This window comes from Volvox carteri (assembly GCF_000143455.1).
Source record: "Volvox carteri f. nagariensis unplaced genomic scaffold VOLCAscaffold_1, whole genome shotgun sequence".
Lineage (NCBI taxonomy): Eukaryota > Viridiplantae > Chlorophyta > Chlorophyceae > Chlamydomonadales > Volvocaceae > Volvox > Volvox carteri.
The window spans coordinates 2,659,738-2,673,403 of record NW_003307545.1 but is presented as its reverse complement, the minus strand read 5'-3'; the positions used below and the strand labels follow the sequence as shown (position 1 = coordinate 2,673,403).

Genomic DNA, 13,666 nt, shown 5'->3' with positions numbered 1-13,666 from the left:
CCTCCTAAAGCGACTTTGAGCGGGCTCTCAACTTCCACAGGGACATAGCCCTGCACGCACACGCGTCGTGTGGCGCAAATCCACTGCCGCCGGGTTGGCGGAGACTCCATCTCTCACGGAACGCATCTTTGCACAAGTGGATGCGTTAGAGGCAGATGCACAGGCGCAAGGCGCTGGGGGGCGAACCACCTATGCCGCTTTCCTTGCAGCGGAGGAGCAATGGGCCCGGCTACGGGTGAGAGAGGCGTACTTACCCTAGCACGCTGGCGCCATCTGTGGCGCCACCCATAGCTTCTATTACATCTCAGAAACATTATCCTCTTCTCGACGGTGTCAGCACGTATGTTTTTTCAAACTTATAAAATGAGGGAGGAGTAGCGGCGGTCAGCGTAGCGGCTGTATACACGAAGCACGTTAATGCTGAGTTTTTGACGCTCCTCACGCACTTCCACTCGCCCGAGGTAAATTCTCCCTCGCACCGGCCACCTCCCACCACCACCCCAGACGGGAACCCCTTCCGGGCCAGCAGCTCCGAAATTCATTTCCGAGTCTTCGGAGCCGCTTCAGACATCTCCCGAATTCGACGTGGTGGTGTGTGGAGGCACTCTCGGTGGGTGACCTGTGGGTCGCTCGCAGAGATTCGTGCAGAGATTCCACGATAATTGATGTTATGACAAACTTGACGTCAAACTGTTGTGAGAGTTTGGCGCAAGCGGTTCGTTGACAAACAAGGTTTCGTTGAGCGCCCTTAGAACGAGGTTTGCCTCGTCCGTACGCAGCCCATGGCCTGCAAGTGCGTGTCCATGTGTCCAACTGCGTCCATGTGCCCAACTCCAACTTGCTGCCTACATCTGCGGTTTAAATGCCTGCAATACTGCAACGCTTGCCACGCAACGCAGGCATCTTCGCCGCTGCCGCTCTGGCTCTCCGAGGCCTCCGAGTGGCGGTTCTGGAGCGGGGGCCGTTACGAGGCCGAGCACAGGAATGGAACATCAGCAGGAAGGTGCGCGGACGCGCTCGCCGGCAGCTAGGCTGTGCACAGTCTGTGAATCACCTAGCCCCTGCAGACGTGCACAGCTTAAGCGGTGCGGTACTTGCGTAGCTTTATAGCAGGGAAGCCGGCTCGGGGGCTGTGTACCTGCGGCCAATGGACGTCTGGGAGCAGAAAAGAAGGACACCCGTCGGTCAGGCAGCCAACCAGTCCGGGGGATAAAAAGGGGAGGCCGAATGGAGGAAACGGAGGGACCAGGGGCCAAATGGCCGGCGGGATGTACAGACGTATGTATGTAGGTCGGCTCTGCGTGCAGGTTGGCAAGCTAACAAGGGTGGAAGCGAAACCAGGTATCTAGGTACTGATGGGGAACAACTGCCCTCAACCTACGGATACGAACCCCGGCTAATGGCCCCCGCTGGTGGCCGTACTGGTGGTGATGGTGGCCGTACTGGTGGTGTTTGTCTGGGCAACCCCTCAACCTCTATTACAGGAGCTCCTGGAGTTGGAGAGCGTTGGTGTGGCGACGCGTGAGGAGCTGGAAGCCTGCGTCGCAATTGAGGTACGGAAGTTGTGCAGTATGTACGGCATTGAAGAGGCCTTGGCCGTTAACGCATTCTGGTGACGGCTGCTGCCAGGTACTGACCCCGGGAGTCTCCCTGTCTGAGCGCCCCAGCATTCCCATCGGCTTGCTTTTATTTTTTTCCTGTTCTTTGGCCATCGTCACATCTCTCTGGGCAACGCAATCGAGTATGTTTATCTTCCTCGCACGCAGACACACATATATTAGGGCTACAAATACTAGCGGATATGTATAGTGCTTTTCCGCGTAACGCTGTTTGGAAAACATGGCTCCCACTGCCTTTCCATTGATATCTTTTTTTCTCTCTCTCCCTCTGTCTCTCTCCCTCCCTCTCTCCCTCCCTCCCTCTCTCTCTCTCCTTCCCCCTCTCTCTCTCTCCTTCCCCCTCCCTCTCCCTCCCCCTCCCTCCCTCTCTCTCTCTCTCTCTCTCTCTCTCTTTTCTTGCATATTACATTTTGCGGCACACGCCCCCGCATTGCGCGCTCCTTGGCAGTTCAACCCAGTCCGAGTGGGGTTCGCCTGGGAACCGGAGCGCGGCGGTGGAAGCGGAAACGGAAGCGGAAGCAGCGGCAACAGAAGCGGCCTGAGTGAAGTTTGGACGCGCGACATCCTCAACCTGGGAGTGAGCCCCAACGCGCTGGTGGGCCTTATGCGCCGAAAGTTGGAGGAGCAAGGCGGCGTGGTTCTGGAGCGTACGGCACTCGAAGGTGTGGCCGCCCGGTGTGTATATCCCCTATCTTGGCTGGGCATGTTTGTTTATTTTTGCAGGATGCGGGTGTGAGGGAGTCTTTCATGTCCTTGCCAGTGAGCACCTCAAGTAGTTTCACACATCATACAATATTAATGATTGCCGGATCCCAGGCAGCTAATATATTACATAATTGCTGTACAATGACTTGTGTAAACCAACTAAGTGCCGGCGGCCTGCCCTCCCGTCCGCTCCCGGCAGGCATTCAGGTGCACCGTAACGGCTGCAGCCTCTCCACGAGGCGCGACGACGACGACGACGGGTCGCCAGCCGCCGCCACCGTCACAGCGCGTCTCGTGGTCGACTGCATGGGTCATTTCAGCCCGATTGTACGACAGGTGCGTATGCGGGGGGGAGAGAAGGAGCCGTATCCGCCGCGATCCGTTTGCACCCACGTGGGTCCCACGAACACGAATCACTGAGCCGCCGCACTGTCGTTTTTACGTCCGTCCGTTTCTACGGGCGCTTCCCGGCATCGCGCTGTGGTACCGCATATTGATGGGACCTTGAAGGGGCTCTGGCGGGGCGATGCAGGTCAAGCCTGCCTTTCTCCTCACACGCACTCGCACGTCGGTTCATTGCCTGGTCCGATTACCGCGACGATATCTGTCTCGCAGCTGCCTACCTGGTTGCCTAATTAACCGAACCTAGGTACGCATGATTCATTACACACGGTACGTGGCTTTATTCGCTCATATTCGGGGGATCTGCCCGGACAACTCGATGTATGATCGTGAACTGCGATCTACGGCCGCGCAGCAGTGACTGTCTCACTGGCACGTAGCCTCGCACTCCTCACCACAGTACACCCCAGACCCCTCAATCACTCTGCTGCGATATGGCGCGGCCATATACAATTTCGCTCTACGCCACAAACCATTGTGCTCTCCCACTGAGCACTGTCCGCAGGTGCGCAGGGGTGCCAAGCCGGACGGCGTATGTCTGGTGGTGGGGACTATGGGCAGCGGCTTCACCAACAACACCACCGCGGATGTCATCCTAACCAGCACGCCGTTGCAGCCCGAGGACGCCAAGTTTAACTTGTGAGTGGTGGAGTGCTGAATGAAACATCTGCCGCGGGGGGGTGTTTACAGCTGCTAGGAATCCTTCGATAAGGTGGTGGATAAGTTGATATAGGCAAAAGATAAAATGTAGCTATGTTGTGGGAAGCTGTCGATTTTTTCGGGGGGGTGGGGAGACTTTTGTTGTGCCCTTAGTGTTGACTTAATTCAGCAACTCCACTCCACTCCACTTCACTCCACCCCTGTCCAGGGCGCAATACTTCTGGGAGGCCTTTCCGGCGGCGTCGGGCCCGACCGACCGCACCACTTACATGTTCACCTACCTCACCGCGGACGACTACCGGCCGCCCCTGGCTGCCATGATGGAGGACTACTGGCGCCTCATGCCGCAGTACCAGGTGAGGGGAGGGGAGGGGAGGGGAGGGGGGGACGCCGGTACTGGGTTAGCTGGCCCGACTGGAGGTGCAAGTCCTGACGGTACCAGCGCATGGGGTCCCAATCTTATTGACTCGGGACTCTGACTGACTCCGAAACCAACCGCCAAATGCCAACTACTGCCGTTCCCGATCTCCGATTCTTTGGCGCCGTACAGGGCGTACGGCTGGAGGACATCACTTTCAAGCGGGTGCTCTTTGGCATGTTCCCAACCTTCAAGGATACGCCTTTGAGGCCAGCGTACGACAGGTAGGTAGGTAGGTAGGTAGGTAGGTAGGCATGTGGGTTGTGCTGCAGGACTTGAAGCAGCAGCTGCTGCTGCGTGGTGCGTGGCGGGCACAATGGTATGTTAGCCGACTATGCAGGGTTAGCTCTCACACTCTGTATCCGCTTCAACGTATGTACGTTTTGTTCGCTGCTGGCCTCCCCTCCCTTCCTGACGGCTTCACGGCCCGACCGACTGGCCGACCGACTCACCGACTCACCGACTGGCCGGCTGAATATCTCGCAGGGTAATTCAAATTGGTGATGCCAGTGGGCTGCAATCGCCACTGTCGTTTGGTGGTTTCGGAGCGTTGACACGTCACCTGGCCCGATTAACTGCCGCGCTGAGTGAGTTCTCGCCCTGAGTGAGTGAGTGAGTGAGTGAGAGCCGCTTCCCTCCAGGAATACGAGGGGGGGGAAAGTCGTGTGTATACATACCGGGTTGTGTAGCTTGTTGTGTCTGTGTGTTTTGATGTGTTGGTCCTACCAGCGCTGAAACTCATTCTGGGCGACCGAACCCCACCACGCAACACCAACACCAACACTGTGTGAGAGAGGCCTCCTTGCGCGCCACCGCCACCGCCACCGCCACCGCCACCGCCACCGCCATCGCCACCGCCACCGCCATCTGGTACGGGACACCGCCATCGCCTTGTAGGGATTATACACCCTGCGTATCATGCGCGTCATCGTCATCTCACATGTCGCCTAGCCGGACAGGGCCTCTTTTGAACTGCCTTGCTGACCACCCCCCTGGGTGGGTGGGTGGACCATTGCTGACCTCTTGATTGGCTTCCCCACCCCACCCCACCACACCGCACCGCACTGGGGTGTCGAACACTGCTACGAGAACCAACCCGTGCACAAAGCACCCGCGACTTCTTAATCTTCGAATGCACCGCAACAAGATTCGTCCATACAAACAAAAGAACCCAGCTGCGTGCCTGCGCGGCCACCGGTCATGGTGGTATATATGTATGTATATATATTCATATATGTATTTATATATATACCTGCATTGGTGTCTACATGCGCTATTATTATGTGTGCAGCCGAGGCGGTTGAGGCAGATGCTCTGGACCGTGGCTCCCTGTCCCTCGTGCAATCCTACAACCCTGGGCTCTCGAGTAGCTGGATGATGCAAAAGGCGATGAGCGTGCGTAGGGGCGAGCAGCCGCCGCCCGACCTCATCAACCGCATGCTGGTGCGTGTGGGGACAGATAAGAGTCGTATGTCGTGTGTCTCACGGTGGATGTACTCGTGCGGGGGATGGGATCCTTCTCTTGCTGTCGTGTGCGAGTGGAGGACTGCGTGGTGGTGGGTGGGGTTAGCGCCATTAAGTGCGTGATGGACTAGGTGGGGTTAAAGAGGCTATAAGGGGGGCACGAGGGTTGAAGGACATGCAGATGACGGGTGATGACGGGTGATGAACTAGGGCGAAGCTGTAATGTGTTTGTTGGTGTCCTGAGTAGACAGACACGCACATGCTGTCAAGACATCCATCCAGGTCTAGCAACTCGTAGCGCCTAATGCAACCAATTGATCGAAGGGAAGTGCGGAAAGTAAACCACTCACTCCACCAGCCACCTTATATCGCGGATTGCTTGCACATCGCCACGGGAAACTAAGCAGTGCTTTGTGTTGTTTTGATTAATCTGAGCAGCGTGTCTGTGTACGTGTGTGTGTGTGTGTGTGTGAGTTTGTGTGTAAATGATTTGACCCGCGAGGAGGTGGGGGCGAGCATGGCGCATGTGTGTGTATGTATGTATGTATGTATGTGTAACCTGGCGGCCCCCACGCGCTGTCGCTGTACTAATAGGCGGGTAACTTCAAGGCCATGGAGCGATTGGGCGATCCCGTCATGAAGCCCTTTCTGCAGGTATGACATGCGCAAGCGTGCGTGTGTATGTGTGTACATGTGTGATAACCGCCTGTATTGTGCTAGGCGGGTCGGGGTGGGTCGGGGTGGGGACGGTGAGGGCCCTCGCCCCCTCCTCCTCCCGGTCCTCCTGCGTTATGGCCTTGAGCACCAACGGTACGCGTGGTGAGGTCATTGGTGAACTTGCTTGCCTAGAACCCTGCCTACCTGCCTACCTGCTTACCTGCTTACCTACCTGCCTGCCGAGCTGTGTCCTCTCAATGGGCAGCGATGGCAAGGAGCGATGGCACGGCCGCTTGCCTTTCCGTTATTGCCTGAATGATGTTGCATGATGTTGCATGACAATACGTTTCAAACCCACAGCCAGCAGCTCATCTTGTCAAATATGTTATTGTCCACTGACCCCTCCCGTCACCCCTCCCCCGTCCCCCGCCGACCCCCTTGTAGGACGTCGTTCAATTCGGTCCAATGATGCGCACCATGGCCGCTCAGATTCTAACCGACCCGGCCTCCATCCCCAGCCTCATACGCCACGTGGGCCCTGCGCCGCTTCTGGAGTGGCTGAGTCACATGGCCAACCTGGCTGCCTACACCGCCCTTCACGGCGCGGCTTCGATGGCGGACCTGCGTACGGCGGTGTCAGGGGCCGCAGTCCTGACGCCGCGTGAAAGGTTCGCCCTGAATCGGCTACTAGACGCGTGGGAGTACGGCAGCGGTATGGATTATAAGCTCTAGCGCGCGCGTACGTAAGTCTGGTATGTTGGCACCTTGTGTTTCTGTAGGGACTTAGGGTTTGAATCGTTCGTTCCCGTACTTCTGCCGTACTGTATATTGGTTGTCTCAGGATCGAAAGAGCGCTTACATGCAGAGCATATCTGTTGTGCTATCGTTGTCGGCTATTATCTGGATAGAAGGCGCCCAGCTACGCGAGCTTGAAGGGATAACCTGCATATCGGCTGGGCTCTGATTCGGCAGATTTTGGATTCGGTCGTGCTAAACATGAAGAAACGGGGGCCTCGGAGGCTGTTTGCATCCTTCTTGCAGTCTCCGGAGCGGCTGGCGTGTGATGAGTTGTTGAACATCCGGCAGTGGGCAGCTCGTATAGGCAGATGGAAGAGGGGTGATGCTTTTGATCGGATTGCGAGTGGACGGTGTGATAGTGGGATATGGAGGCGGGTATTCGTTTGCAAAGATGTGCAGATGAGTACATAGGCCGGCCTGGGCCGGCGCGATGGCATGTAGTGTATGTGGCGCTTGGCTTTGCTGAAATGTTTGCTCAAAGGGGGCCAACGGAAGTGCGCTTGCCACCTGCCCTTTGCTGTCAGTGCGCGCTGTCATGGTATATGCTCTATATGCTCTTGCAAAGCAGGAGTGCTGGATGATGCTTTATGGATGTCGGCTGTGCTGGTGATCAATATTGAGGCTTCTCGAGGACGGTTGTGTCAGTTCGGTGAGTTCCTAGGGCTTTTTTCCTGTTTGTGATTGCACGGTGCAGGTCCGGTATATTGTCGATCTCTTAGGGTACGCTGTCGTATGGGGTTGCTTGGTTGGCAGATATCGCGCCGGATGCTGTGAAGCGCAGACAGGTTCTTCTCCTCGGAACACAGCTTTTGCAAAACCCTGTTATCATAAACCCGAAACCCCATTATCATGAAACGGTCTTCCTGCCCCTGCGGTGTAAGATGTTAAGCTTTCTGCCTCCGTGCAGCTTCAGCACGACAAAAAAGGGGCTACCGTCCGACCGTAAAAAGTACGGTAATGACACAGCAGCTAGAGGTTGACGAACCAACCCAAGTCCCTCCAAGCTCTATAAGCAGGTATACTGCTTATCCCTGTGAAATCTATACAAATGACCTCAGACGAGCTTGTTGCCGGTGACATCGCAATTGCAGAACCTTCTCTATCTGATGACGAAGAGGCGAGTACCAATATTCCTTTGCTTGTTGATCTCGTGCTCTTTCTTTAGATTGTTCCTAGGAGCGCTCCCGCTGTCCCGTTCAGGCTTTTACAAGGGCCACATCAGTGTCGAGCGTAAACTTCATCACCAGGTTGAGAAATTTAGGGTGCATCTTCGTTAAGAATCTTACCGGAGGACCCATTCTGGTCTATACGCGCTCGGCTCCGAAGAGGCGACTTCAGCGCGGTGGACTGCTTGCCGGCTTCAATTCAAGTGGCGGCTTTACAATTGCATTGGATATCGTCATGACTGAATTAAATAGTAACACGACCTGCAGCATGGTGGTAGACCCACCGGAGCCGGACGCTTTCTGCAATTCCGAGCGAATACCCGTGGACGGGGAAACGTACCTCAGCATCCGCCGTTACTCCAAAGGAGACTACAGCAAACCGGCAACCTGGGAATGGGACTGCTTAGATATGCTGGTGCGCCCAGGTCAGAAAATTACAGTCAAGGGTACTGCTGTGCCGCTGCAAACGTTGCTAAATCTCGGGTAGGGCTACTATGCCGGGGTATCGCACGAGAACTATTGGGTGCTGCGTCCACCCTACCTCTTACTGAAGTAAGCATGCATACACTCAAGAAATTGGGCATAATAATGCATGTACGTGGATACCGGTGCGCAAACCACCTTTCGAAATTTTGGTCTGTATGTGTGAACATCCTCATTCTGGGACCAGATGTGCATGGGGGATGACGTCTTCTTCTTCCTCCTAAAGGGGATAAAAGGGGAAATGCGCGACTGATTGTGAAGGGTATGTTAGTCCGTTGGGGAACGGATGGGTTTGGGCATCTGAAGGGCGTAGGCCCAGCGTTGTGTTGGCGGAATCGACCACGTCCTTAGGTCCGTGTCGGCGGTATCAGTGTCACCACCTGTAGCGTCCCAGGTCTCTAGGTCGCGATCAATAAGGCGGCAGGGCATCTGCGCCTAACGCGTGGTTATACGCCTCGGCTGGGACGTGAAAACGTCAGCGTCTGACGTTATGGCATTTTTGCTCAGGCACCGTGTGAGTTGCTCGCGTACTTGAAGGTGTGTGTTCCTCTTTCCCGTATATATTCTTTCGTATCCATTGAGATTGATTTTTGGCGACGTAGGGCTGGCAACTTCCTACATGGGTTCTTTATCTTCTTCGCTGGAGTCTGGATCCGTTGGCAGACCCGCCAAGGCGGTTGTGGTGGGTGTGTGGAGGAGCGCTCGCCTCGGGGCTTTTTAAAGAGTGGTTCCTTTGCGGGAACGAAGTGATGTCGATGGAGATGTCGTAAGTTGAAAGACAGCAGTGGGCACACGATAAAGCGGCCACGTAATGCAGTGTCTGATTAGGCAATGGGCGCTGGATATAACCGCTTCATGGACGGAACATGCGGCCGTGGGAATGGACGCCTTGGCTGCATGCCTTGCTTATGATACGCGGAACGTTTATTTTCTGCATTGTTTAAGGGTGCGCATTATACTTATAGCAAAATAGTGATTGATTCAGGCCCGTTACACTTAGTGAACAGGCTTTGCTGTTCAATTAATTGCTATCATTATGGTAGGGAAGAGGGGCTGCATATAATTGGAAGAGGGGCTGGATAGATCATCATCTTCCCGATGACCCTCTTATTTTCACGCGTCACTCACGGGACACCCTAGCGGCGTGTCTGGGCATGCAACGCTCTGCGTCGTGGGCGTCTGACTTTTTAAAAAGCTATAGAGATAGTAATGTTTCTCCATGCTGCTCGGAGCGCTGCTAAAGGGCTCCTGCTACCCCGTCTCGTCCGCACAATTCGTAACATGCGGCGTCCAAAGTTACTTCTTAATCTCTCATCATGACGGATAGTGGGTCCAGGTTTTGCAGCGAATGTTTTCGTGCCGGGAAATATTATAGTATTCAGTAGTGTTAGTTGTCCAAACCCGGCGAAGCGGAGGTCCCACCAGTACCCAGTGGCGGCCAGCCATCAACTAGCAGTCTCAGCATTGCCATCTATCACCAAACCCCAATTTACTTTACTTACATGTGCCTGGCTGGATGATGTTCACCAAGCGAACAGTTGCAAGAGCAGTGCAATATTCATAAAAGACGGGAGCTTGCGATACAACAGCAGCGCCGCTGCCTGTGAACGGATCCTTAGGATGAAGGGACATGTGCGCAAAACGGCTATACTTGTCGAACCCTGCGTCACCCAACTGGCCCCCGACACGGGTACATAACACATGTGTGCTAAATATCCTTGTCCGACCAGCAAGCCATGTATCAGCATACATGGCACAAACACTCTGTTTGACTGGATAACTACGTGCCTGTTCATCAGGATTGAGTTAATCATGAGTCAGTGTCACAGGGCACGCATACGAACATGTTGTCTGCTCTCAGTTCAAGAGGGACAACCGCCGGAAAACAAATCCATACATACTCCACTCTACAGCTTAAGAAGGCGTTGCCTCAGTGCTTACCTGCCTGTCCTACTCTCACTCACACACACACAAACACATAAGCTTTCCGCCACCTCGGACCAGAACGTGGGGCATCTGACCGCCGGGTGAACGTAATGAGAGGTCAGCCGTCGCACACAAGACAGCAGCAGCAACCGCAGTGCCAGCAACAGGCGCCAACAGCGCCTGAAACCCGAGTAAACAGCCGACGATAGCGCCGTGCTGCTCTGTTCCACATCCAATCGGTATAACTGCGCTGTATAACCCTTTATTTCTAATGGGGCCCGTGGGAGAGTGGGCCGGCGCTACACGCGCAACTAGCCCCGGACGCCAGGTGCCGAAAGAGCCCTCGATAATGCCTGCACAGCCTATTTGAAACCCGAGTCATCAATGGCCGGCGCTGTGATTTTAAAGGTGCGGGGACGATATGAGGCGCCACTCAAATCCGTTGCCTTAGCGGCAGCAGTCAAGTGACCGGAGGGGGGATACGTGTTCGTCCACTCTCCCTACACGGGCTGGCCCTTGTGCATGGTCTGCTTGAGCTTGGCAATGGCCTTGCCTGGGTTGAGGCCCTGCACGGAGTAGCCAACGATTGCGAGCATAATTGGTGATGTGGGTCACGCCGGATCGGGTCGGGACAAGGTACCCTTCATACCCTACATCGATGAGAAGATCCGAGACATGACACTCTGGGAAAGCAACTGGCAGACTGATGGATCACTCGGGTGAGAACATAGTGCACATTTGGGTAACACTAATGGAAAGGGCATCTCCAGCAGAGCCCCGGCGGCCAAGGCGCTCGGAGTCAGGGAAAAATTTTGAACCGTCTCTAAGCCCAGCTCTCCCAAGCCGCATTTCGTATAAATTCTTCGGAATGAGAGCTAATCTCGTACATTTCGTAATAACCCATCACCCACGCATTTCCGCGTACCTTAGGGCACACGGTGGCGCAGTTCATAATGGTCTTGCAGCGGTACAGCTTGTACGCATCATCCAGCTGGGCCATGCGCTCCGCCGTGTAGTCGTCACGGCTGTCAATGATCCACCTTTGTACCAGACGAATGGATGGATGGGTGGGTGCGTGCGTGGAGGGCAAAAGACACAAATCTAATATCCCAAGCTTGTGACTCAACCACGATCACTAATGCGGCCGTCGTGTGATAATTAAGCAAAGCTGTTAGCATGAATTTGTGGGATTGAAGCTGAGAACGAGAAGAGCCGGTGATGTCTGTCACGCCCCAGCCGCGGTGTTTCAAAAGCAGCTCCAAGCCCTAAAACCCTAAAAACCCAGACCCAGGCTCTGGAGCAACCCGCATCCACCCTGAGCCCCGGACCCCGCTGACACCCGCTGAAGTGCGAGCCTGGCCAGTCACGTTGCCACGCCGGTCAACACAGCGGTTCGCAATCATCATGGCAAAACTATCATTTTGTGAATTGGACCGCTGTCGCGTTTCAAACACCGTAGCTGCTACAACGGCTCACGGCGGTAACACCAGAGGGGGACATCAGAAGGCCCCCCCCCTCAGGTTGAGAGGGAGCCCGTGCGAGGGAGGACCCACCGCACCTGTACGCCGCCAGCAACACAGCGGGCCCCAGGTACTTGTCGCTGTTCCACCAATAGGACGGGCAGGATGTTGAGCAGCAGGCGCACAGGATGCACTCGTACATGCCGTCCAGCTTTGCGCGGCTCTCCTTCGACTGGTACCACTCCTTGCCGCTGCGGGGCGGGTACGGCAGACCAGAACGTGCGGCGTGCGACAAGACAGGGGAGGCAAGGAGGGAGGGACAGGACAAGCACGGATAAGCCATATGACAGAGCAGTAGCGAAGGTGTAGAGGGGCGTGGGACGGAGATTGGGGATGTGGGTCGCGTGCACCGCTTAACCACGGGCATGCAGCTGGGCAGGAGCAAGGGCGTTGTGGTTATAGGGCCCCGGGACTTCACCTCGGAAGTTTATCTTAATCTGGGCCCATCTGGGTCGCCCTGGGTTCCCAACTCTCAAACCCTCTGGTGTATAGGTAATTTGGTGTGATCAAGCATTCCCCCACTCAGGTGGCCCCAGCAGGTTTCTACAGTGTCGGAATAGGCAAATAGCTAGGGGCGCTTAACCCAGTTTTTAGTTCAGCCAGTTCGCAGGTTTACGCAGGTCACGACGTGGATTGATGAATGGCGGCCTGTCGCCCGGCGCACCGTAACAAGCACCGTAACATGGCCCCCATTCAGCGTGAGTCATCCTACCCAGCGAAGATGGGAGTACTTAGGCTCCCACTTCCCAGGCACTGGCAGACGAGTGTTCACGCTTGACGTGGATGCCCGGAAATAAACGAGGTAAACCCTGACAAGATGCAGGGTGGCTGTGATAGCAGCAAGCCACTGCCTCACCTTGATGCTTCTTTCTTTTGCAAGTAGGGCTTAATTGACTTGTACTGCGCGTAAAAGTTTGACATGTCCACCACTAAGTCCTTCACCACGAACATGTGCGGCAGGGGAGCGACCTTGCCCACGTGCCCCGGGTCTCGGTTGACCTTACAAAGGCACGCAAGCGTGTTGGTACCGTCGATGTTCATAGCACAAGAGCCGCAGATACCCTCCCTGCGTCACGAGTTGGCCGTTTCAACGTCAGCTCATTCTGTTGCCGCTTTTGGATGTCGGAAAACAACTGAATGCATCTATCCATGGCATTATGACATTTTACGTCTGTCTTAATCACACAAGCGCTTACCGACAAGACCGCCGCAAGGATAGGGTCTGGTCCTGTTCATCCTTAATTTTAAGGAGCACATCCAGCATCATTGGCCCGCAGTTGTTGATGTCAACCTGGTATGAAACATACTTTGGCTTTTCATCGCCGTTCGGATTCCAGCGGTAAATTTGGAATTCTTTGTAGAGCGGTGGCTTCGACAGTGGAGCCTTTGCCGCCGGTTGTTGACTCGCAGCAGTTGCAGCGGCCGCAGAGTTCAGGCTTCCGCTGGTGGTGCTGAAGAGCGCGGAGAGGATGCCCGTCTGCTGCAGCTGAGCCCCCCGGCGTGTAGCACCAAGCAACACCGGCAGCATTGTGTACAGTGTCGGGAAACAGTCTAATGTTACACCGAATATTGCCGCAGAATACCCAAAGTTGCTAAAGCAAAGTATATTTTAGAAACGAACAGACGTAATTGCGATGAGCGAGTGAGGCGACATTTCCGCCACGACAGCCGTACACGACGCCAATAACGGTCGCCTTGCATTAAAAATACATGAAACTCAGGTAATAAGGTTATTCGTACTTTGAGTTTCGGTCAGAGTTGTCAATCCGGTGGTGCAGCCGCGAGAGAATTGGGGACTGTCCGCATGCAAAACCTGAAGTTTTTGAACATCATTACGTCCCCAAGTCG

At 55.1% G+C, this 13,666-nt stretch overlaps 2 protein-coding genes across 2 annotated transcripts; one reads left to right on the top strand and one right to left on the bottom strand.

The window, feature by feature from the left end:
• Nucleotides 1-579: 579 nt before the first annotated feature.
• On the top strand, nt 580-6,657 carry VOLCADRAFT_54927 (uncharacterized protein; the record flags this gene model as incomplete). Its single annotated transcript, XM_002946084.1, has 12 exons — nt 580-610; nt 900-1,003; nt 1,485-1,573; nt 2,151-2,294; nt 2,564-2,660; nt 3,232-3,356; nt 3,595-3,742; nt 3,937-4,028; nt 4,291-4,391; nt 5,096-5,247; nt 5,863-5,922; nt 6,370-6,657. Coding segments are annotated over 12 exons (1,431 nt in total), but the record flags the coding sequence as incomplete, so codon positions are not given.
• Nucleotides 6,658-10,566: 3,909 nt separating this feature from the next.
• Nucleotides 10,567-13,411, bottom strand: sdh2 (iron-sulfur subunit of mitochondrial succinate dehydrogenase). The gene is made up of 5 exons (XM_002945734.1): nt 13,015-13,411; nt 12,675-12,884; nt 11,857-12,009; nt 11,224-11,338; nt 10,567-10,864 (listed from the first exon to the last, which is right to left on the bottom strand). Exons 1-5 carry the CDS (start codon nt 13,344-13,346, stop codon nt 10,799-10,801), a joined length of 876 nt encoding a protein of 291 aa, XP_002945780.1. The 5' UTR covers nt 13,347-13,411; the 3' UTR covers nt 10,567-10,798.
• Between the last annotated feature and the right edge of the window lie 255 nt (nt 13,412-13,666).